This window comes from Nomascus leucogenys, chromosome 19 (genome assembly GCF_006542625.1).
Source record: "Nomascus leucogenys isolate Asia chromosome 19, Asia_NLE_v1, whole genome shotgun sequence".
Taxonomy (NCBI): domain Eukaryota; kingdom Metazoa; phylum Chordata; class Mammalia; order Primates; family Hylobatidae; genus Nomascus; species Nomascus leucogenys.
Window position 1 is genome coordinate 25,329,682 of NC_044399.1, and position 25,506 is coordinate 25,355,187.

The 25,506-nt window shown below is 39.9% G+C and overlaps 1 protein-coding gene and 1 pseudogene across 1 annotated transcript in view; both read right to left on the minus strand.

Moving 5' to 3' along the window:
- ASXL2 (ASXL transcriptional regulator 2) overlaps nucleotides 1-25,506 on the minus strand; it is a 146,261-nt gene that overhangs the window by 60,272 nt on the left and 60,483 nt on the right. The window contains exons 4-5 of the mRNA XM_030799482.1: nucleotides 9,175-9,283; nucleotides 2,307-2,457 (exon numbers count right to left, since the gene is read on the minus strand). Coding sequence (XP_030655342.1) covers nucleotides 2,307-2,457; nucleotides 9,175-9,283 — 260 coding nt within the window. The remainder of the gene's footprint in view (nucleotides 1-2,306; nucleotides 2,458-9,174; nucleotides 9,284-25,506) is intronic.
- LOC100591119 lies at nucleotides 14,033-14,804 on the minus strand (annotated as a pseudogene).

The window sequence follows — 25,506 nt, forward strand, 5'->3', positions numbered from 1 at the left end:
AATTGTACACTAGACTTCATTAAAAATTTCTGATCTGAGAAAGAAACTGCCAAGAAAATAAAAAGACAAGACAGGTGCGGTGGGCTGGACAGGCGCAGTGGCTCATACCTGTAATCCCAGCACTTTGGGAGGCGAAGGCGGGTGGATCACGAGGTCAGGAGTTCAAGACCAGCCTGGCCAACATGGTGAAACCCCCGCCTCTACTAAAAATACAAAAATTAGCTGGGCGTGGTGGCGGGCACCTGTAATCCCAGCAACTCGGGAGGCCAAGGCAGGAGAATCCTTTGAACCCAGGAGGCGGAGGTTGCAGTGAGCCAAGATCGCACCACTGCACTCCAGCCTGGGCAACAGTGTGAGACTATGTCTCAGAACAAAAAAAGACAAGACACAGAAAATATTTGCAAAAGACATACGATAAAGGATTGTTACTCAAAATATACAAAGAACTCTTAAAGCTCAACAATAAGAAAACACACAACCTGATTTTAAAATAAGCCAAACAGCTGATGAGACATCTCACCAAAGAAGATAATGTAGATGGCAAATAAGCAAATGAAAAGGTGCTCCACAACATATGTCATTACGGAAATGCAAATTAAAACAACGAGATACTACTACACACCTATCAGAAAGGCCAAAATCCACAACAATAACCACACTAAATGCTGATGAGGACAAGAAGCAACAGGAACTCTCATCCACTGCTGGTACAAATGCAAAACGCAAAATGATACAGTCACTTTGGTAGATGGTTTGGAAGTTTCTATAAAACTAAACATACTCTTAATCATATGATCCAGCAATCACACTCCTTAGTATTTACCCAAAGGTGCTGAAAACTTATGCACATACAAAATCCGCACATAGATGTTTAAAGCAGCTTTATTCATAATTGCCAAAACTTGGAAGCAACCAAGATGTCCTTCAGTAGGTGAATGGATAAACAAACCATGGCACACCCAGACAATGGAAAGAAATGACCTATTGCAAATGAATACCAGAACAGAAAACCAAATACAGCATGTTCTCACTTATAAGTGGGAGCTAAATGATGAGAATACATGACACACAGAGGGGAACAACACACACTGGGTCCTTTCAGAGGGTGGTGTGGGGGAGGAGGGAGAGAATCAGGAAAAATAACTAGTGGGTACTAGGCTTAATTCCTGGGTGATGAAATAGTCTGCATAACAAACACCCATGGCACAAGTTTACCTATGTAACAAACCTGAACTTGTACCCCTGAACTTAAAATAAAAGTTCAAACAAAAAAGAAATGACTTATCAAGCCATGAAGACACAGAGGAACCTTAAATGCATATTACTGAAGAAAAGCCAATCTGAAAAGGTTCCAACTATATGACATTTTGGAAAAGGTCAAACTATGGAAACAGTAAAAAATCAATGGTTGTCAGGCCAGGCACAGTAGCTCACGCCTGTAATCCCAGCATTTTGGGAGGCCGAGGCGGGTAGATCACCTGAGATAAGGAGTTCGAGACCAGCCTGACCAACATGGTGAAACCCCATCTCTACTAAAAATACAAAATTAGCTGGGCATGGTGGCAGGCGCCTGTAATCCCAGCTACTTAGGAGGCTGAGTCAGGATAATTGCTTGAACCCAGGAGGCAGAAGTTGCAATGAGCTGAGATCACGCCATTGCACTCCAGCCAGGCCACAAGAGTAGAACTCCGTCTCAAAAAAAGTCAGTGGTTGTCAGGGGTTAGGAGGCAGGAAGAGATGAAGAGCTGGGGCACAGAAGACTTGAGGGCAATGAAACTATTCTGATACTATAATGGTGAATACGCGTCATTATACATTTGTTCAAAGCCATAGAATGTACTCTCCCAAGAGTAAATTCTAATGTAAACCAGGGACTATGGGTGATGATGTGTCAATGTAGGTTCATCAGCTGTAACAAATATAGCACTCTGGTGGAGAATGTGGCTAGTGGGGAAGGCTGTGCATGTGGTGGGGGAGGGGTACATGAGAAATCTCTGTACCTTCCTCTCAATTTTGTTGTGAACCTGAAACAGCTCTAAAACAGAAAGCATTTTTATTTTTTAAACTCCTTGGTCATAATAACCATATTTCAAGTGTTCAATAGGCCCATGTAGCTAGTGGCTATTGTGTTGTGCTGGACAGTAAAGATACAAACATCTCCATCATTGCAGAAAACTCTCCTTGACAGGACTGTTATAGAGGGTAAGGGAAAGTGACTGACCTGGAGTCTGGGGAAAGATGAACTACTAACAAGGGCATTTGTCCTACAGCATTTAGTACTTTATTGAAGGATCAGGTGGATTTACCTTTCCTTTTCCACCTGCTCTTTTTTCCCTCCTTGTTGCTGCCACCATCACTGCTGCTGCTGCTGTTCTCAGAACTCTGGGAATCTGACTGACCATCACTGCTTTCTTCTGAACCTTCTGACAGCTCTTTCACCCCATCCGGCACATCTTTCTGAAAATGTAGGCATCCAATTAGGATTAATCATTACCATTTCAGCAAATAGAAATTAAACTTCTGATATGCAATGTTGCAACTTGATTGCACTAAATTTTGTTACTATAGGATTCAGTAGCAGAATCAGCAATATTTTCTGAATTCCTGTCATCTCTTTGAGGCAAATAAGCTAAAGTTTCCAACTACATCCGAAGATAAAAATTATATACAACATTCGTATGCAGGCACAACACAGGCTTAAATTAGACAAAAATTGGGTAGATATGAGTCCAGGTAAATGATTAAATACTCTACATTTTTAAAACTACATAATAATTTTATTGGTTGGGCGTGGTGGCTCATGCCTGTAATGCTAACACTTTGGGTGGCTAAGGCAGTTAGAATGTTTGAGACCAGGAGTTCAAGACCAGCCTGGAAAACATGGTGAAACCCGTCTTTACAAAAAAAAATGCAAAAAAAAAAAAAAATTAGCTGGGCATGGTGGAACAAACACTCCTGTAGTCACAGCTACCTGGGAGGCCAAGGTGGGAGGACTAAGCCCAGGAGTTCGAGACCAACCTGGGCAACATGGTGAAACCCCATCTCTATAAAAAAAAAAATACAAAAATTAGCCAGGTATAGTGGTGTGCACCTGTGGTCCCAGCTACTTAGGAGGCTGAGTTGGGAGGATCACCTGAACCCAGGGAGTTTGAGGCTGCACTGAGCTGTGATTGCACTACTGCACTCCAACATGGGTGATAGAGTGAGATCCTGTCTCAAAAAACTAAATAAAATAATTTCATTAAATACATGTATGTCCATGTGTGTATGTAAGTACCATTATGTACTCCGAATTCAATTACAGAGTAAGAGTCTAGACAGTAAGAGATAGTGCATTATTTCAATCTAATTGGTTCCTGAATATTGGTTAAAGTAGCAAGAATTAAATAAAAAAGAATCTTTTTTTTTTTTTTAAATGAAGGTTCTTCCTGAGACAGAAAAAAAGAAAAAGAAATCATTTAACAAATCATATGAAACTCTTTGGTTTCTGCACTGAGAGCGAATGCTAATCAGAAAGGATAACTACATCAGCTTAGTATGTGAGAGATATAACAGGATAGTTCCAAGACCAAAGACTAGAAAACAAGACTTCCTGGCTTTACTGTCTCCTAATTGTGCAGCCTTGGTTAAAATCTTAACCTTTCATGCTTCAGTTTCCCCATCTATAAGGTGGGGATAATAGTACCTACCTTAAAAGATCATTCTTCAATTAAAAGTTAAATGAGCTGATAAATGTAAAATGCTTAGAATCATGCCCAACATAAGAGGTCAAAAAATATCAGCTACTATGTGTTTACATAATATGTGAAAATACACATGTATGGCTAAACACACTAGTGAGTGTTTGTGGTTTTTTGTTATTTCGGGAGACAGGGTCTCACTCTGTCACCCAGGCTGGAATGCAATAGCACGATCACAGCTCACTGTAGCCTCGACCTCCCAGGCTCAAGCGATCTTCCCACCTCAGCCTCTGGAGTAGCTGGGACTACAGGTGTGTGCCACCATACCCGACTAATTTTTTAAATTTTTTTATAAAGCCGGGGTCCTACTATGTTGCCCAGGCTGGTCCTGGACTTGAACTCCTGAGCTTAAGCAATCCTCTTGCCTTAACCTCCCAAAGTGCTGGGATTACAGGCATGCGCCACTGCGCCTAGCCTGTGAATGTTATTTCTAAGCTATAAAACTATCAGTGGTTCTTTTTACCTCCAATATTTTATTTTCCCACATCGTTTTAATAATCAGATAAAAAATAATTCTGACAGACACGAAAATGTGGCCCTCCTACACAAAACTGACATCCATATGACATTATAGCCAAGACTATAAACTTTGATCTAGTTAAGTTAGCTATTTTTCATTTAAATTTATGTCCTAGTGCCATTTCTCTCTGAGCCGTCTCTTATGTTATACACTTTCTTAAAATACACACCCCATATTTTTCTATTCTTTCCTTCAAAATGCAGGACAGCTTTTATAGAGTTAGTTGTCAGCCAGATATCTTGACTTGTAGGTTCAACAAGTATCTGAAATATAAATATAATTATCTTCTTTTCTTAAAATTTGTGATCCGTACAGGATCAACTGCTCATGCCCCAAATTCTAGAATCATTTCAGCCCCTTTTACCCACTCTAAATGCTACATATTCTATTTATTCCTCTAATGTCCTTTGTCTCCATCTCTTTTACTAGTTTCTTAATTCAGGCCCTGAGTATTTCTTCCAAACAACCATAATCACCTTTCTGACAAATTTTCCTGCTTCACTCTTAAATCTATCCTACCTGAGTTATTCTCTTAAACTTGGAGTTGATTATGCTTTTCTCCTGAAAAACCTGTGACATCTACCACCCCACAACCCATACACAAACTGCTCAGTCAGGTTTTCAAAGGCCTCCAATGTTTGATCTCTACCTAACGTTTACTGCACTGGAATCTTTACCACTTAAGCCCACGCAAAGATTATGGTCTAATCACTCCAATTTACCCTACTTTCAAGTCCACTCTGAATCTTCCCAACTGTGCCCTTGCTTAAGCTATTCCTATGTCCTGGAAGGCCCTTCTTCTTACTACTTATCTGACAAAGTCCAGCTCAACTCTTACAAGTTAACAACAACAAAAAACTTCTACATTCCTTTATTGAAAATTAACTCTTATTTCTCTATATTATCACATTTTTTTAAAAGCAAAGAACATTTTGAGAGTATGCAATTATTTTATGAACTATAATGTGAGCTTCAAGAGATCAGGCGCCACAGCTTAACCCTCTTTACAGTCTCTATAGTGTCCAGCACAGAGGTAATATTGTGATATAGTATGAAATATATATTTGGTTCCTGACTACAGTTCCTGGCCTAGAGCTCTTTTTAGCTGTTATAATTTCCTAAGCAATAGTGTTACTAGTAGAATCTTTTGCTCTTATATTTGGTCTTTGACCCCAGCTTCCGACACAGAGCTCCTAAGACCTCTGCAATTTCCTGAGTAAAAGGAGCATCTGACACAGCTCCTATGTCCGTTGGAATTTCCTGGGTGATAGGAGCATCTTTTCTTCCTCTTGGTGAGCTACTGCATAATCTCAGGATGGGGGTTAGTTTCCAGGGGAACCAACTATGTGACTAGAGGGTTGGAACTTTCACTCACTCCCCAATCTCAGGGAGGGAGGAGGCTGAAGGTGGAGCTGATCACCAATGGCCAATAATTTAATCAGTCGTATGTACTGAAGCTTTCATAAAAACCCGAAGGATTGGGTTCTGAGAGCTTTGAGATTTAGCTGATCACGGCTGGATGCAGTGGTTCACGCCTGCAATCCCAGCACTTTGAGAGGCCAAGGCAGGCAGATCACCTGAGGTCAGGGGTTCGAGACCAGCCTGGTCAACATGGTAAAACCCCATCTCTACTAAAAATACAAAAAAATTGTACCTATAATCCCAGCTACTCCGGAGGCAGAGACAGGAGAATTGCTTGAACCCGGGCGGCAGAGGTTGCAGTGAGCTGAGATTGCACCACTGCAATCCAGCCTGGGCGACAAAGCGAGACTCCATCTCAAAATGAATGAATGAATGAATGAATGATTTAGCTGATCACATGGAGGTTCCTGGAGGGTGGCAAGCCTGGGGAGGGCACACAAGTTCTGTGTACCTTCCTACAAACCTCACACTAAGCATCTTATCCATCTGGCCATTCATCTGTATCTTTTGTAATATCCTTTATAAACATGGGTAAATGTAAGTAAAGCATTTTCCTGAGTTCAGTGAGTCATTCTAGCAAATTAATCAAACCCAAGGAGGGAACCCCAATTATAACCAGACAGTCAGAAGTACAGGTCACAACCTGGGACTTGCGACAGCTGGCATCTGAAGGGGATGGGAGGGTACCAAGCCCTCAACCTGTGGAATCTGACACTGTCTCCAGACAGATAGATAGATATCATCAGAATGGAGTTGAATTACAGCAGTGGTCCCCAACCTTTCTGCATCAGGGACTGGTGTTGTGGAAGACAATTTTTTTCACTGAAGGGTCAGGGAGTGGGGGTAAGGAATGGTTTCAGATGAAACTATTCCACCTCAAATCATCAGGCATTAGATTCTCATACAGAGTGCACGACCTAGATCCCTCACACGTGCAGTTCACAATAGAGTATGCACTCCTATGAGAATCTAATGCCGCCACTGATCCGACAGGAGGCAGAACTCAGGCAGCCATGCTTGCTTGCCCACCAATCACCTCCAGCTATGCAGCCGGGTTCGTTAACGGGCCACAGACTGGAACTCTAATTGTTAAAGGACATCCAGCTGATGTCTGCTGGAGACTTGCTTGGTATGTGAGGAGAAACCTCCACATATCTGGTGTTAGAAGTATTGTACTTAATGGTGTATGAGAATAGGGAAAACACTTTGGGTTTTTTTCCCCCAATCTCTACAATAGAATAGGCATTTAATAAATTTTTTAAACAGTATGGAAGGTCTAGAACAGCTAAAACCAAAAAGAAATACAGAAAAGTTCCATGTGAGAATAAAGCCCTGTAACCCTAGGAAGTTCAACAAAGTATATAAAAAGGAGGCAGGTGGGTAGGTAGGTTAGATCTTTCTAATGTTAGGCTCCACACAACCACTGGGCACAGTGATGACTACAGCTCAAAGCTAAAAAGGTAACACATATATACATGGACACAGTCACTGCCTACCAAGCATTCATTCCCCTTCAGCTGATAAATTTCCTTTGGGGAAAACTCTCTCCTCAACTCACCCGGCTTGAGCAAGCTTAATCTCAACCACATCTACAACTGGCCCATCATTTGACAAGCGTGATAATTCACGTATACTCATGTGGGCGAAACCAAACCAATTAAGCCAAATCAGAATAAAGTCAGAGGCTCATGCTTTAGTTCTTATCTCTCTTCAGACTTACAGCTTGCAGAGTGCAGGTTGGGGGTGAAGTTATATATGACGAGGAGAGACTCTGACTGAGAACGAAGCCAAAAGAAAGTGGAGACACCAAACTCTGATGATGTCAGCTGAACTCCTGGATCCAGCCTGGGTTTCCTTAGAATTTTCAGTTACATAAACTAATAAACTGTCTTACTCAAACTCATTTGAGTTGGTTTTCCTGTTCGTAAGTGAAAAGTTATTGATAAGTAAAGGTCCCTTCTCAGTGCAGGAATTTGAAATTAGCAAGCTTGAAGGCTGGCCACAGTGGCTCACGTCTGTAATCCCATCACTTTGGGAGGCCGAGGCGGGCGGATCACCTGAGGTCAGGAGTTTGAGACCAGCCTGGCCAATATGGTGAAACCCCATCTCTACTAAAAATACAAAAATTAGCTGGGCGTGGTGGTGGGCACCTGTAATCCTAGCTTCTTGAGAGGCTGAGACAGGAGAATCGCTTGAACCCAGGAAGCAGAGGTTGTAGTGAACCAAGACTGCGCCACTGCACTCCAGCCTGGGCAACAGAGCGAGACGGTCAAAAAAAAAAAAAAAAAAAAAGGGAGGGAGGGAGGGAGGGAAGGAAGGAAGGAAGGAAGGAAGGAAGGAAGGAAGGAAGGAAGGAAGGAATTAGCAAGCTTGTTATGTTAGAAAGAATACGGGCTTGGGAATTCAGTCAGATCTGGGTTCCTATACCAGTTCTGATACTATATGGGCAACACTGGGCAAGAAAATCCAATCTTCTGAACTTTGACTTTCTCCATTATAAAAAAGGAATAATAACCACAACTGTGAATTGTGGTAAGAATGAAATGAGAATGTAATGTAAAGCATCTAGGCAGAATGCTCCAAAGAAATAATTATTATACAAATGTTGTGGGGCTCTCCATCATAAAAAAGGAATATTTATCATTTTTACTAGAATTTCAGGTATATAATAGTCTATAGAAAAATATACATGTATTATTTTCCTAATTGTAATCATATTTATTTTTCCTTTTTGTACTTATCTAACAAAACAAACAGCAATAAAAAATTATTAAATGGTATTCACCCCAACTGTGAATTGTGGTAGAGAATGAAATGAGAATGTAATGTAAAGCATCTAGGCAGAATGCTCCAAAGAAACAATTATTATACAAATGTTGTGGGGCTCCTTAAAACACTAGAAGTCATTTTATTTATTTTTTATTTTATTTTATTTTTTTTTATTTTATTTCATTTTTTGAGACAAAGTCTCACTCTGTTGCCCAGGCTGGAGTGCAGTGGCGTGATCTTGGCTCACTGCAACTTCCGCCTCCCGGGTTCAAGCAATTCTCTTGCCTCAGCTCCCGAGTAGCTGGGACTACAGGCACGCGCCGCTACGCCCTGGCTAATTTTTTGCATTTTAGTAGAGGTGGGGTTTCACTGTGTTGCCCAGGCTGGTCACAAACTCCTGAGCTCAGGCAATTTGCCCACCTCGGCCTCCTAAAATGTTGGGATTACAGGCGTGAGCCACCACGCCTGGCCAGAAGTCATTTTAATTTCATTCTTTCAAGATAAGATTATCATCAAGAATAAAAAATAAAGTCACTTCTCTGATCTACCTATAGTTAGTTATAGGTTAGTTTTTAAAAAATGTATTGGTTACAGGTTTCAAAATATTACCTCTTCCTGAAAATAAGCTCTTCAAGAACAGAATTCTGTCCCTATGAGTCAGATATTTATATGTGGTCACTTCCTGTTTTTTCTTTCTAAATGACTTCCCAACAAAATATTTACCTTCAAAGTATATACTCCCATTCTACCTGGAACCTTATAGAAGATGCCCTCTTCACCTCTGGAGTTTGTATGAAGCATAGCATTCAGGCATGCAAGAGGAGAAGTCCCACTGCAAAACAAAGAAGAGATGTGATGAGGAACACAACGATTAATTTCTGTCTCTGAATATCCTAGGTAATACTTACTCAAAATAAATTTAATTAGTCAATACTCCTTTAACTTAAACATATCTTATAAACTATAAAAAGTCTACCAATATAGAAAGGGGCTGCCATGGAGAAAATGGATGTGAAAATCATTCCCATGTATCTACAAAATAGTAATTCCTTAATGCTGATCCAGTATCTAACATTTAAGTCAAGAAAAATACAGAAGTATTACAAACATATTTCGTACACATTCTATTTAGCACAAGCTTTACAAATGTCCAGAGGTAAAATGAAAAGAAAGAACACACACAAACACACACACAGATTCAAATAAACAGTAATAACTCCATTGCATACTGCTGCACCAGACTGAATCTTAATTGTGAAACACACTGCCATTGTCTCTTGTATTCAAACCTATCATGAGATCACTTAAAAAGTTATTAAGTAGGCTTCTGAATATTTATTTTATATGTAGCAACTTGGTTAAATGTTTATTAATTCTAATATATATTTATCATCTTTACTAGAATTTCAGGTATATAATAATCTATAGAAAAATATACATGTATTATTTTCCTAATTGCAATCATATTTCATTTTCTGTTTTTCACTTATCTAACAAACAGCAATAAAAAATTATTAAATGGGTATTCTTGATTTGTCCCTCTGCCTTTTTTTTTTTTTTTTTTTTTTTAAGACAGGGTCTCACTCTGTCACCCAGGATGGAGGACAGTGGCATGAACGTGGCTCACTGCAGCCTCAACCTCTTGGGCTCAAGTATCCTCCCACCTTGGCCTCCCAAAGCGACTGGATTACAGGCGTGAGGCACCATGCCTAGCCTGTGCCTTTCTTAAGAGAACAGCACCAATATTTCACCACTGAGCCTGATGTTGGCTTTTTGTTTAAAATAATTAGTCACATATTAAGAAAGAAAGAGAACTATAAATTAGATGCATGCTTTTTTACATACACCAAATGGAATCATACGCATTAAAGAGTTAGTATAGGCCAGGCGCAGTGACTCACGCCTGTAATCCCAACAGTTTGGGAGGCTGAGGCGGTGGATCACCTGAGGCCAGGAGTTCGAGACCAGCCTGGCCAACATGGCGAAACCCCGTCTCTACTACAAATACAAAAATTAGCCAGGGGTGGTGGCGTGCCTATAATCCTGGCTACTTAGAAGGCTGAGGCAGGAGAATCACTTAAACCTGGAAGGCGGAGGTTGCAACGAGGCAAGATCGCGCCACTGCACTCCAGCCTGGGTGACAGAAGGAGACTCGGTCTCAAAAAAAAAAAAAAAAAAAAAAAAAAAAAAAAAAAAAATTCAGTATAAAATATCAAATTATAAATTGACTAGCATAAAATTAAATAAAATGTTTATCTCTGATAATTAACCTTAATTTTTATATAACAGGAATTATAAAAAGACCAAGAAGTTGGCCCGGACAGCCCAGGGGACACAGTGAAACTCGATTAAAAAAATAAATAAGTAAAAAAAAAAAAAAAACTAGAAGTTGGATAATATTTAAATAAGAGCTTTGAAATAAGAACAGTATTAAAATACAGAACACAAAAGTACAGTAGTAGGAAAAATACTGTTAAAAATCAAATATTAGCAGAAGATTAAGAGCTGTAGTATCAGGTTGGTGCAAAACCACAATTAATTTTGCACCAACCAAATATTTTAAAATAGTGCAATAATACTTGAAGACAATGTTTCTACATCTAAGGAAAATAACAAAATCATTAGATAAAATATCATACTTCACATAGAAAAAATTAGGTAGCAAGCAAACACATAGAAAGTTCATATGGAAGCAATTAAATGGAAACAGTGGTCTGGAGTCTCTGGAGATGTGTGGCATCCTTAAATGGTTTTTAAAAATTTATCACAATACCTGAGGTTTAAGGCAGCTTAACCCCACATTTCCAGCTCTTTTCCCTCTCAGTTATCTGTTGATGCTACTCACTAACCAAAAATAAGCCTACTAGAAGAGGCTGTTGGATTCTTAGTCTATCTAAAGAGTTATCTGCTGGGAAGAGCTGGGACATGAGTCTGCTGTCTCTTGGTACTGTGAAAGTGTCCAGGGTCAAAAATACAGAGAAGGTTTTCACCCCTCAAAACACTGGTGAACAATAACAAAGGAAAGAAAAGCCTTTTGCAGAAGAAACTGTTGAGCATTTCCAAGTTGATTTCCATAGTTACGTTTATCTAATTTGGATTTCCGTTTAAAAATGTATATAATGTAATTCCAATCAGGATCCCAAAGTTTGTATCAAATAAATATATAAAAATTGCCAAGAAATGTCCAGGAAAAAAATGATGGGAGACTTGCTTAAAAAGATATTAACACGTACTCTTAGCCACTATTGTTGAAGTAGTATATTTCTGAGAGAAAAAAAAATCACCAAATGAATACCCTCATAGACTGTTGGTGGAAGAAAACAGAAAATGCCGAAACAGATCATAATTTAAAAGGTATCATTTTATGTTTAGTAGGAAAAACATGAGGTCATGCCATAGTCCTCTGCAGTTTGACTACCTGGCTTCTGTTCCCTCTTCTTTGGAGACAGTACCCAAAAATTTCCTGTGAAACAAAACTTTTCTCACTTTCAGTCATGTGGTTGAGAGGGACTTAATCCCATGCCCAGCCCAGGGGTAAATCCTAACTGGTTTAAATTAATCAGCTTTTACACACACACACACACAACACTCTCCACCCCAAAGAACAGATACACACACACACACACACACCACTCTCCACCCCAAAGAACAGATACACACACACCACTCTCCACCCCAAAGAACAGATACATGACTTAGGGCCAAAAATCTACGGAGCTATTTACTTGGGTATAAGGGGGAAAAAAAACAACCAAAACTTGTTCTCCAGGGAATCTTCAGAAAGGGATCCTTTCTCTTCCCTTGTGTGGTATTAGGAAGCAAGGCCTAAAACATTCAGTCATTGTGTGATCACAAAGGAAAAATCTGGAATTAGAATGGCACAACATACAAGACAGACTGAGGAGTGACACAGCTCGAATCATAAGGAGAAATCCAACACCAAAAGGGGCAGAACTGAGAAAAGTCAGGAAGCAAATTTGTTTTTTTGTTTTTGAGACAGAGTCTCACTCTATCCCCCAGGCTGGAGTGCAATGGTGCAATCTCGGCTCACTGCAACCTTCATCTCCTGGGTTCAAGAGATTCTCATGCTCAGCCTCCCATGTAGCTGGGATTACAGATGCCTGCCACCTCACCCTGGTAATTTTTGTATTTTTAGTAGAGATTGGGTTTTACCATGTCGGCCAGGCTGGTCTTGAACTCCTGACCTCAGGTGATCTGCCCACCTCAGCTTCCCAGTGTGCTGGGATTACAGGTGTGAGCCACTGCGCCTGGCCAAAATTTTTAAAGTAGTATTACTTTTGCCTGTATGCAGCCTTTTTTGTTTTGTTTTTTGGAGGGACCTGTTCTTTATTTCAAAAAGACAGTTGTGTCAATATTTGGTTATCAAAAGAGTTGCACTATTGATTTGTCTTTCTCCCAATTGGCCCCAAAGAGACCACATCGAAGAAGTGTACATTTTAAGCCAATAAGCTGCAGGATGTACACCTAACAGACCTCACTGAAACCTTACCAGAAAATGGGGATTGGGTAGGGAAAGAAACTTTAGAAGATCAGAAAACTGCCAGCCCACACACTGTACAGGCTGTCACAGCCAGACAGGGTGGCCAGGGTGCCGCAAACCCAAAGAAGCAAAGCTTCAAAATAATAAAAAATTTTAAAAGTTTTGTACATAAGCTATTCAAGATTTCTCCGATACAAAGTACAATGAGATAGCACTTTTAGAGAGAGCAGCTTCAAACCCAGAAAAGGATAATGAGATGACTTTCACATGGCTAAATCAGTGGCAAAACATAATCTTTCAGGGAGGGAGGATAGCAATTAAGTGGTCACCTCAACATAAGCGACACACGATCCATTCTGTAGGCAGTTGAGAGGAGGTAGAGATGGGACAAAAACTTAGTTTCAGAGGTCTTACCATTTTAATTTGGTCACTTCTAATGAAAAAAAAAATAGAAATAACGTTGTCCAAAGATATCTTAAAGCTGAAAACCTGAAAAGCACATTTTTGTTTTGTCTTTGTTGTTGTTTGGCTAACTCCTGAAATCACCTTTCTGGTTTGGGGGGTACTTTTTACAGAGCAATGAGGTTTCCCATAGTGGATTCTTTCCCTGGGCTCTGTTTGGCTCTCAGTTAGGCAGGCCTATACCTTTTCCTCTTCTCTATGGAAAGGGCAATATGCATTAAGCTGAAAAGTCACCTTCCAGAAGTGAAAAAGGAATGGATTGCTGCTTCAGAGCTGTGGAATTATTTGGAATGTTTTACAAATGGTTGCTACAAAACAACAAAAAAGGTATTACAAAATGTGTACATCATATCATGCTTTTAAAGGCATTATGCATTGTGCTCACATTCCCTTAAGTGTTGTTCCCAAAGGTGCGCAGCCTCTAGCTCAGCTGGAATCTCCGGGAAGAGGCAGAGACAGTTTAGCGAAAAAGACACACGGGAGGTGGGGGCAGCAAAAGGAGAAAGCAGCCTTCCAGTTAAAGATCAGCCCTCAGTGAAAGGTCAGCTTCGGGCAGGCTGGCCTCAGATGGAATCAGGGTCAGAGGGAGGAGCAGCAGCAGGGTGAGACTGGGGTGCTCTACACCTCATTCAGGTCAAGCAGAGTCTGGTCCAGCATCCTTTGTGTACAGAGTGCTCCCCTTTGGTACATTTTCGGTTTATCTTCCAAGTCATCAGTTGTCTTTTCCAGCTTGGCTACCGATCTCTCAGCAAACTCAGCACAGGTCTCTGCCTCCTTGAGTTTATCAGTAAGACTCTTGATCTCTTCCACATATTTGTCTTCTTTTTGAGAGTACTTTTCTTCAGCATCACTCAGACACTTCAGGTTCTGGTCCATCAGTCTGATCTGGTCATCCATCTCTCGGCAATGGGACTCTGCCAGCTCAGCTCGTTCCTCTGTGAGTTCCAAGTCTCCTTCAATGATCACCAACTTACGAGCCACCTCTTCATACTTCCTATTCTGCAGTGTGTTTAGCTTCTTTGAGTTGGATTTCCTGGAATTCCATCTTTTAAGGTCCAGTTTTCAATAACCTTCCTATCTCTCTCATTCTCATCAGTAGCTTTTTCCACTTCTTCCAGCTTTTGCAGGGCAGTGGCCACATGCTCCTGAGCACAGTCCAGCTCCTCTTCAACCAGCTGGATCCTATGGTTCAAGGAGGCCACCTCAGCCTCAGCCTGTTCCCGGGCGTGCCTTTCTCCCTCAACTTCTCACTGGAGGCACTCAGCTCTCTCCTCTGCATCATCTGCCTGCTGCTGCAGAACCTGGATCTTGTGCTTCACTGCCTCAATAGTGGTGATCCCAGCCATGGTGCCCACCCAGCTACTGCTCACACTCCAGGTCCTGCCTACTCTGCTCAGCGCTGCAGCCGCTTCTCACCATTGTATCAAGTCTTGCCTTGAGCCAGTACTATCTTTGGAATTTTGTTGAGATTTAAGTCACAAGAAGCTGAAAAAGTCCTAAATAAAACAGTTTAATAGTGCTAGAATATCTCATACATCTGGGGGGGGATGTGCACAGAGTATATACAAAAACATATTCCAAATGAATTAAAGGCCAAAGGCAAAATATAAAAGATTAAAAGAAAACAGTATAATCCTCTAGGCACTGTGGCTCATGCCTGTAATCCAAGCACTTTGGGAGGCTGAGGCGGGTGGATCTCTCGAGCCTAGCCTGAGCAACCCGCCTCTACAAAAAATACAAAAATACAAAAAAAAAAAAAAAAAAAAAAAAAAATCAGCCATGCATTGTGGCACACACCTGTAGTACCAGCTACTTTGGAGGCTGAGGCGGGAAGATCACCTGAGCCCAGGAAGTTGAAGCTGCAGTGAGCCACGATCACACCACTGCACTCTAGCCTGGGCAACAGAGTGAGACCATGGCTTAATAAATAAATAAATAAATAACAAAAGAAAACAGTATCACCTAGAAGACAGAGAAAGCTTTCCACAAGAGAGAAAAACCCAAAAACCACCAAAGAAAGAAACATATTGACTGTATAAAATAAAAATTTCTACACAGGAAAAAAAAGCAACAAAACCACAGAAAATATATGAAGCTAGAATAATTAACTGCAAAACATATGGCAGACAAAAGATTAATAGTCCTAAGAAGATATTCTTTTAGGAAAACAAACAGCTCATTAGAAAAAAATGGAAAAAGGACATGAACAAATGATTCATAAACCATAAATGTAAATTACCAATAAAATGTATATAAGAAGCTCAAACTTAATAGTGGTTATAAAAAGGCAAATTAAATCAAGATGCCATTGGTCAGATGGAAAGAAATAAAATGACCCAAGCCATAGTTAACAGTTTTATGCCAATGTCAATTTCCTGGTTTGATATAATATGTATTTATATTTATATTTGTATTTATTTATATTTTTTTGAGATGGAGTCTCACTGTCACCAAGGCTGGAGTACAGTGGTGCGATCTTGGCTCACTGTAACCTCCGCCTCCCGAGTTCAAGCGATTCTCCTGCCTCAGCCTCCCGAGTAGCTGGGATTAGAGGCACACACCACCACACCCAGCTAATTTTTGTATTTTTGGTAGATAGGGTTTCACCATGTTGGCTAGGCTGGTCTTGAACTCCTCCTGACCTCAAGTGATCCACACGCCTCAGCCTCCCAAAGTGCTGGGATTACAGGTGTCAGCCACCACACCTGGCCTGATATTGTACTATATTTACGTAAGATATTACCATTAAAGGAAACCGGATGAAGTGTACATGGGACCCTAGTTACTATTTTTGCAATTTCCTGTGAGTCTATAATTATTAAAAAAAAAAAAAAAAAAAAAAAAAGGCTGGGTGCAGTGGCTCATGTCTGTAATCCCAGCACTTTGAGAGGCCGAGGCAGGTGGATTACCTGAAGGTCAGGAGTTCAAGACCAGCCTGGCCAACATGGTGAAACCCCATTTCTACTAAAAATATAAAAAATTAGCTGGGTATGGTGGCGGGCGCCTGTAATCCCAGCTACTCGGGAGGCTGAGGTAGGAGAATCTCTTGAAACTGGGAGGTGGAAGTTGCAGTGAGCCGAGACCGTGCCATTGCACTCCAGCCTGGGCAAGAACAGTGAAAATTAATCTCCAAACAACAACAACAATAACAAAAAATGGACTGATAAAATCCATTGCTGACAAAGTTATGGGCAAATAGGCACTCTTGTAGACTGTTGAGAGGACAGAAAACTGCTGCCTTTTCCCACATTACTCAATTCTGCCTTAGGAAAGTAATACGGAAATATCCATTAAAACTAAATATATTTGGGACCACTGATGCAACAATCCCACTTGAATCTGTCCTACAAAATCAAGGCCAAAGGACTTAGGGACAAATGTGCAAGGATTTACTCCATCATTGAAAGCATTAGAGCACTGAAAAATGACCTCAAACTCCATTAAGAAGAGAATGTTGACTATGATAATAAAGTAACCAATAGGATAGAAATCAACAACAGCCATGTTGGCAGCTAAAAGAGTGCTAAGTTCCAGGAAGCATTTTGTTTAGTCCTCACAACAATCTATGAGGTGAGCAAAATTATTACACCGTTTTCACAAATGCAGAAACTACAGGTTTTCAATAAGCTGTTCAAGATCATATTATCAATAAATGGTGAAGTCAAGATTCCAGTAACAAGAAGGAAAAGAGAAACAGAACTAGAAAGAGATTACTTTAAAAAGGACATAAAACCAAGAAAAAAAAAAACATCTTCAATAAGCTACCTGGTAAATTTACCCCAATTAATGGTATTCAGTTCCAATATTAAGTAACTACTCTGTTTAGGGCAGTAAACTAGGATTAGTGGATCCACAGAGGGAAGCTTTCTTAGCTCAGAATCTAATAGAGAAGATAGGCAAGGGAGCAAACAGCCACACCACACTGTGACCAGTGCTATTAATATAAACACAGGTCCACAGTCCCTGATCTAAAACACTTAGGCCAAATGTTTCATACATAAGAATTTTTTGGATTTTAAAAAGGTAACATGATATGCCATAAATGATGACACTGCCATGGAGATTAGGGACAGCATCCCATAACCAAACACAATGCAACATATGAATACTCACACTAAGAGGAATAAATAAAGATTATATACAGTCTCATGTCAGTTCAAGAGAACTGTTGTCAAGTGAGTTTGCTGCTAAATGTATGAGGAAACTTAGTTTTTCAACCACTGCGGATACTATAATTATGGGTAAGAGACTGCAAAAGTGTGTACATAAAGTGCTCTAAGTCAGAGAGAAAAAAAAACAGTCTAGTCTGGCTTAGTACTCATAAGAGTAACAACAACAAATAACAACAAAACAATCATTAAAGTGAAACCTATAAAATGAAAGTAAATGGCACACACATCTGGTGAAAAGATGTAGTGAGAATAACTACAAACTGTCGGCCGGGCGCAGTGGCTCACGCCTGTAATCCCAGCACTTTGGGAGGCCGAGGCAGGTAGATCATGAGGTCAGGAGATCGAGACCATCCTGGCTAACACGGTGAAACCCCGTCTCTAGAAAAATACCAAAAATTAGCCGGGTGTGGTGGCGGGTGCCTGTAGTCTCAGCTACTCAGGAGGCTGAGGCAAGAGAATGGCGTGAACCTGGGAGGCGGAGGTTGCAGTGAGCCGAAATCGCGCCACTGCACTCCAGCCTGGGTGACAGAGCGAAGACTCTGTCTCAAAAAAAAAAAAAAAAAAAGAATAACTATAAACTGTCATAATATTTTCCTTGCAAATCTGGATATAATTTTCTTTGAAGGAAACAAAGTTTTGAAAAACCTACAAGATATACAGGACACAGTACCATTTAAAACAAAATTTAGACATGATCTCAGGAAAATACAAAAAGTCAAAGAATCCAGGCAGTTTATTTTTATGAATAATAAAGCAATAGCAGAGAAGCAAAATAGGACACACTACCCATGATGGCTGGAATATGTCTTCATGGGAAGGTAGAGCTCCAGAATTCTATAATTAAATAAAAATGAATGACTTGAAGAAATAAGACATCATCTGCATGGGTGATAAAACCACAGTACTGAGATCAATACAAACTTAAAAGTTCAAGTAAATTCAATAGGGTAAGTACTAACACCCGAAGCAGCTGTAGTAAGAACCACCTTAAAGATTATGTAACTATCACACAACAAGTCAGCTTCTAATTTTTCTTGTCCATGCTCAAGAGATTGGGGTTGAAGAGGTAGGCGTTCTTTCAAGGAAAGGAACAAGTGCAGTGCTATAATTTTATGCGGTAAGCATGTAAGCAAACATACTAATATGTTTTGTACAAAAGGTCCAAAGAACTAAAGTGACTTTGGTCATATTGCCAATGGCCCTTTTTAGTTCTCTCTCTAACAAAAGCTAGCAATAGCTAGTAAGGCTAAGAGAGCAGAAGTCAATAATTGCACTGCTTAGATGAAGCAAATATAGCAATTAATGCAAGGAGTCATCACTGCATGGTAAAAGAGCCAGATTTAATGATTCATACCAATCTGAATACAGACCTGACTGTAGCCTGGGCAAGTCATTTTAAACACGCCTAATTTACTCATCTGCAAAATAGAGGTAATACTGCCTACTGTGTAACTCGATTGTGCAGATCACAGATAATGTACATAAAAAGTATATGTCACAGAGTCAAGATTCAGTAACTACAGCAGTTACTTTACCAACTTACTATCCTACCCTAGTCTGGCAGTGTTCCAGTGTTCCCTATCTCAAGTGATAGGAATCTCACCCTCACATACAACTATTCTCCACTCTGAAGCCATGGTAACCTTTTAAATATAAATATGATCATACTATCTCCTGTCCAGCTTAAAATTCATCCATGATATCATAATGTTCTTAGGATAAAGTACAAAATTATCAAAATAATCTGACCTTGACCAAAATAATCTGACCTTGACCATTCTGCTACACATCCTCTCTGCCAGCCTACTCTACCTTTCTTTTCATTTGGTAATTTAAAATTCTTCTGACTACCTGGCCCAACACTTCTGCTTGCAATGATAACCCTCACCTCCTTTTCTCCTAGCAACCTCCAATTCAACTTTTCGGATTTTAGCCTTAATGTCTCTGGCTAAAAGAAGCCACTTCTATGTTCTATAGAATCCTATACTTCTCTGAAACACATATTTATAACTACATATACTCAAAGGAAAAAATCTGACTCAATTGTGAGCCAGCCAGACTCAGTGATGAGTGATTTTAATGTCTCTGAAAAGTAGAATCTTCCTTCTCTTCTACAATTCAACCCAAAATATCCAGCTCTAAGGCCTGTGAGCAGTCATCTTGCAATTATGACGGATGAGCCTACTGAGAATGGAACAAAATCGAAGGAAGCAGAGCTGAGATACTGATGAAACTGACTGGAGAACTTGGATAAAGTTTTGCCTGTTTTTTTCACTTGCATTAAATGATGAGTTTCCTTCAATGTTTAACCAGTTTACATTGTGTTTCCTGTCATTTACAGCTGGAAGTATCTTAATAGATACAAAGCACCTACATAAAAGCAATCAAATTTACAGAGATAGGAAAGGGAAACAGAAGAACAATACAGGAGAATATTCACAGGTAAACCACTCTCTTCTGTTAACGAGAAAAGATTACCCTTATGAATCAATAATGTATATTACATGATAATGTAAGAGGCAAGATGCTACCCAAATCTGTACAGACTAACCCCAAGTACTCAGATACTCAGCAACATCTAAATTTTTCCTAAATCTTGGCTGGGTGCGGTGGCTCACACCTGTAATCCCAGCACTTTGGAATACCAAGGTGGGCTGATCACTTGAACCCAAGAGGTGGAGGTTTCAGTGAGCCACTGCACTCCACGCTGTGCGACAAAGCAAGCTTCCATCTCAAAAAAAAAAAAAAAAAAAAAAAAAAAAAAAAAAAAAAAAAAAAAAAAGTTAGTATTTTCCTAAATCTTAAGCATCAAGGGTAAAGAAAGAATCGAACCAGGTTCCAGGCGTTAAAAGCCAAAGTGGCAGCTTGAATTAGTGTTTCTATTTCATCATTCACACCATCGTGTAATCTTGGAGTACATTAGAGTAAGTGAAATACATTTCCCTGCCACAATGATGTTGGTCTTGGCCACAAGGCTTGATTTGATCAATGAAATAAGAGACGTGACGGAAGCAGAGGCTAAAATTTCCTTGTTTGGCTGACTCCTGTGATTGCCAAGACAGCCAGATTCCAGCAGAAGAAGAGAACAATCCACAGCCTACAACAAAGTCTAGCTAACAATAACTAAGTCCCAGTTAACCTAAAGACATGAGGAAGAAAAAAAGTATTTGTTGTTAAAAGCCACTGAAATTTTAAGATTATGCAGCAAAATATTAACCAAGAAAGCAAGCACTGTATAATGAAGGAAACATTTGCTTTCTTTGCAATACTCACTGCCAAAAGACAGCAAAAAAAGTTCTTAAGAGTATGAATGAAAAATTTTATATCTAGCCTAGATGGCATTCAAACAAAGAGGCAATAGAAAACATTCTTGGCTGGGTGTGGTGGCTCACGCCTGTAATCCCAACACTTCGGGAGGCCGAGGTTGGCGGATCACCTGAGGTCAGATGTTCGAGGCCAGCCTGGCCAACATGGTGAAATCCAGTCTCTACTAAAAATACAAAAATTAGCCAAGCATGGTGGTAGGCGCCTGTAATCCCAGCTATTTAGGAGGCTAAGGCATGAGAATCACTTGAACCCAGGAGACGGAGGTTGCATTGAGTCAAGATTGCGCCACTGCACTCCAGCCCGGGTGGCAGAGCAAGACTGTCTCAAAACAAACAAACAAAAAAAATTCTTAAGCCCACAAGAACTCAGGGAAAAGATCATTCATAAATGTAAAAATTCTATCTGATGATGAAATCCAGCCAAAAAGAAATGCACCAAAGTAAACAAGGAATGGAGAAACTATTTTTTGGAAAAAAGTGGAATACATTTGCAATTAGGTAACATATAAGAAATGTAAATGTTTTCTACTTTTTTCAACTTTCATTTTTAAAATGACAATACACTTTCATAATTTTTCTATTTTGTTTTTCCTCAACTTCAGAGATCATTTAGGAATTAAAATTACCTCACAGTGAAGAAACTAAAGCCTAGCAACTTCCTTGGTTTCTTCAATTAAATGCAATACACAACGGTTATTCCTACTTAGAAGTTTTTCAGGATATGTTCTTCAGTGTACTTTTTTTTTCACTGATTAATTTAATTTGGGTGGGGGTTATCAGGCATCATTTCTACAAGAAATATTGAAGTAAATAGTCCGGAAATATACAAATAAACTATTAAAACAAGGAAACTTCTGGAAGACAATAGAGCTCTTTTTGAAAATCACTTTGTCACAGGGCATGCTATTAAAAACAAAACAAAAACTAGAACAGCAGGTAAGAGGGGAAATTGAATACAGATGGAAATGAAAGACTTTCACTTAAAAAGACACACTGAATAGCAAGGTACTTGTTCACCAAGTACAAGATGATATACTGACAGAGAGTGAGAACCCCAGATGCCCACAAATACAAAGAAGGGGATGCCTATACATAACATTCAAAGATCAAGAGACAAGCCAAAGATGAAGCTGAGAAAACTAGTGGTTTTAGAATGAGTATATTTAGATCACATCACCAAAACTTTTAATCATTTAAATTACATGGTAATGATTTTTAGGGGGAAAATTAGCTCTTCACTTAAAAAACATTAATATAAAAGCATTTTCAGCATTTTGATGGTAACTTGAAAGTTTGCTACATCAAAGTATATTTTCAAATAGAATTTCAAAGGCTTTGCAAACCTATGATAGAATGGCTCACCTGTTAAAATTTATCTTTCATCTAGAGTATATTTGACAAATGACTTACTATACCTCAAATCCTGTTTAAAAATCCATGCTGGGCCACGCAGTGGCTCACGCCTGTAATCCCAGCACTTTGGGAGGTCGAGACAGGCGGATCACTTGATGTCAGGAGATCGAGATCAGCCTGGCCAAAATGGCGAAACCCCGTCTCTACTAAAAATACAAAAAACTTAGCTGGGCATGGTGGTGGGCACTTGTAATCCCAGCTACTCGGGAGGCTGAGGCAGGAGAATTGCTTGAACCTGGGAGGCAGAGGTTGCAGTAAGCCGAGATCATGTCACTATACTCCAGCCTGGGCAACCGAGTGAGAGCTCATCTCAAAAAAAGGGAAGCCCATGCTAAAGACTTCTCTAAATGCTGTTCTTGGAGGGATTAAATTGCTACTTACCCTAAAGCAATAAATGACTATAGCAGAAATAACCCAAAGAATACGAATCCATGAGGTCATGCTGATAAGAATAAATGAACAAATCAACGAGTGGGGGAGAATTCCTCGCAGTAAAATTCCAACAAAAAAAAAATATATACCAAGAAAGACAGAATTAGAGAATCACCATATGTAGCAACAGTGATAGGAAGTTTCAGGTAAGATTAGTGGATGCTGTGGTAGACAGACCTAAAACAGCTTCCAGTAATCTCTGCTTTGTGGTACTCATGGCCCTACATAATTCCTTCCCCTGTAGTGTAGGTAGGGCCTGTAATCTGCTTCTAATAATCAAAAAAGAACAAAGGTAAAGGGTCTCACATAAGTGACTATTTCACATATGACTGCAGTGTCCTCGCTTGGTGACTCTTTCTTGCTGGCTTTGAGGAAGCATGTGGCCATGATGGGGAAGGCCAGAGAACTCATGACAGCCGCTAGCCAAATGCCAGCTAGGAATCCAGACCCTCAATCTGATAACCCACAAGGATTAAATCTTTCCAACAACCACATGAACTTGGAAGCTGATCATTCCCCAATCAAGTCTTCAGGTAAAAACTCAGCCCTGACCAACGCTCTGCAGCATTGCTGAGGATCAGGTAAAGCCACGCTCAGACTCCTGACACATAGAAACTGAGATAATAAATGCACTGTTTTAAGCTGCTAAATCTGTGATAACATTGTTAAGCAGCAATGGATTAATAACAACATGCTAAAATTAGTGGGCAAAGGTACAATGAGAAACAAGATGTTTACAGAGTCTCAGAGTATCTTTGCCCCAAAATACTTATTAATTACCAAGGGGAAAAATGGTATCTTTACAGTGAAGAAACTTAATAGACATTGCATAAACCGAGTAATCACAGTTAACATCACTAATACTGTGGTACACTGAAATCATGGAATCCAGATATACTGTGGTAAAAATGTCCTATCAATCCTGTGACACTCCTGCCAAAACTGCACAACTTAAATCTAATCATAATTAAACACCAGAAATAAAAATTGAGAAACAATCTGCAAAACAGCTGGCCTGCACTCAAAAAATGTCTAGTCATGAAAGATAAAGACTGAAGTACAATTCTAGATTAAAGAAGAGTAAAGATACATGAAAACTAAATGTGAATACAACATGTGATCCTGGATTAGGACATCAGCGGGAGAATTACCAAATTTGGATAAAGTCTGATTAGATAATATTGTGCCAATGTAGATTTCCTATTAACTATTTCACCCTGTAGTTATATAAAAGAATGTACTTGCCTTTAGATAATATATTCTGAAGTTTGCTTGCTTGACTGACTGACTGACTTATTTATTTATTTAGAGACAGGGTCTTGCTCTGTCCCCCAGGCTAGAGTGCAGTGGTGCAATCATAGCTCACTGCAGCCTTGAACTCCTGGGCTCAAATTTAATTTTCCTGCCTCTGCCTCTAGAGTAGTTGGGACTACAAATGTGTGCCACGACACCTGGCTAATTATTTTATTATTGTATAGAGACGGGCTCGCTTTGTTGCCCAGGCTGGTCTTGAACTCCTGCACTCAAGCAATCCCCCCACCTCAGCTCCCAAAGTGCTGAGATTATAGGTGTGAACCACTGCACCCAGCCTACTCTGAAGTATTTAAAAGTGAATGGGGCATTATGTCTACAATTTATTCTCAGACATCTCAGAAACACAAATTAGATAGATGTTAACATCAGGAGAATCCAGGTAAAGTTTATATAAAAATTCTTTGTACTACCTTTGCAACTTTTCTAAAAGTCTGCAATATATCATATACATAAAATTAGAAGTTAAATAAATGTATATGATTTTTTAAAAAGTAAGTATACGAGAAAAGTCTATACAACAATTTGGACCAATGAAAAGAAAGAAGTACTGATCAATGCTACAAACATGAACTAACCTTAAAATACCACATATTATATGATTCCATTTATATGAATGTCCAGATATGGCCAAACTACAGAGACAGAAAGTAGATTACAGGCTGTCAGGAGGAGCCAGCATTACCCGTATCCAGTATGAGAGATCTCACCGGAGTGATGAAAATATTCTAAAACCGGATTATGGTGATAGTAGCACAACTTAGTAAATTTACTAAAAACCATTAAATTGCATTGAAAATGGGTGGAGTTTCTGGCCTGGTGTGGTGATTCACGCCCAAAATCCTAACACTTTGGGAGGCTAAGGCGGGAGGATCCCTTGAGCCTGGGAATTTGAGACCAGCCTAGGAAACATATGGAGTACTTGTCTCTACAAAAAATGTAAAAATTAAGAAATCAGGCCGGGTGCAGTGGCTCACGCCTGTAATCCTAGCACATTGGGAGGCCTAGGCGGACTGATCACCTGAGGTCAGGGGTTTGAGACCAGCCTGACCAACATGGAGAAATCCCATGGAGAAACCCCGTCTCTACTGAAAATACAAAATTAGCCGGGCATGGTGGCGTATGCCTGTAATCCCAGCTACTCGGGAGGCTGAGGCAGGAGAAGAGCTTGAACCCGGGAGGTGGAGGTTGCAGTGAGCCAAGATCGCGCCATTGCACTCCAGTCTGGGAAACAAGAGCAAGACTCCATCTCAAAAAGAAAAAATCAAAATAAATAAATAAATAAATAGCCAGGTGTAGTGGTGTGTGCCCATATTCCCAACTACTCCAGAAGCTGAGGTGAGAGGATCGCTTGTGCCCAGGAGTTCAAGGCTGCAGTGAGCTATGATTGTACCACTGCACTCCAGCCTGGGTGACAGAGCAAGACCCTGTCAGGAAA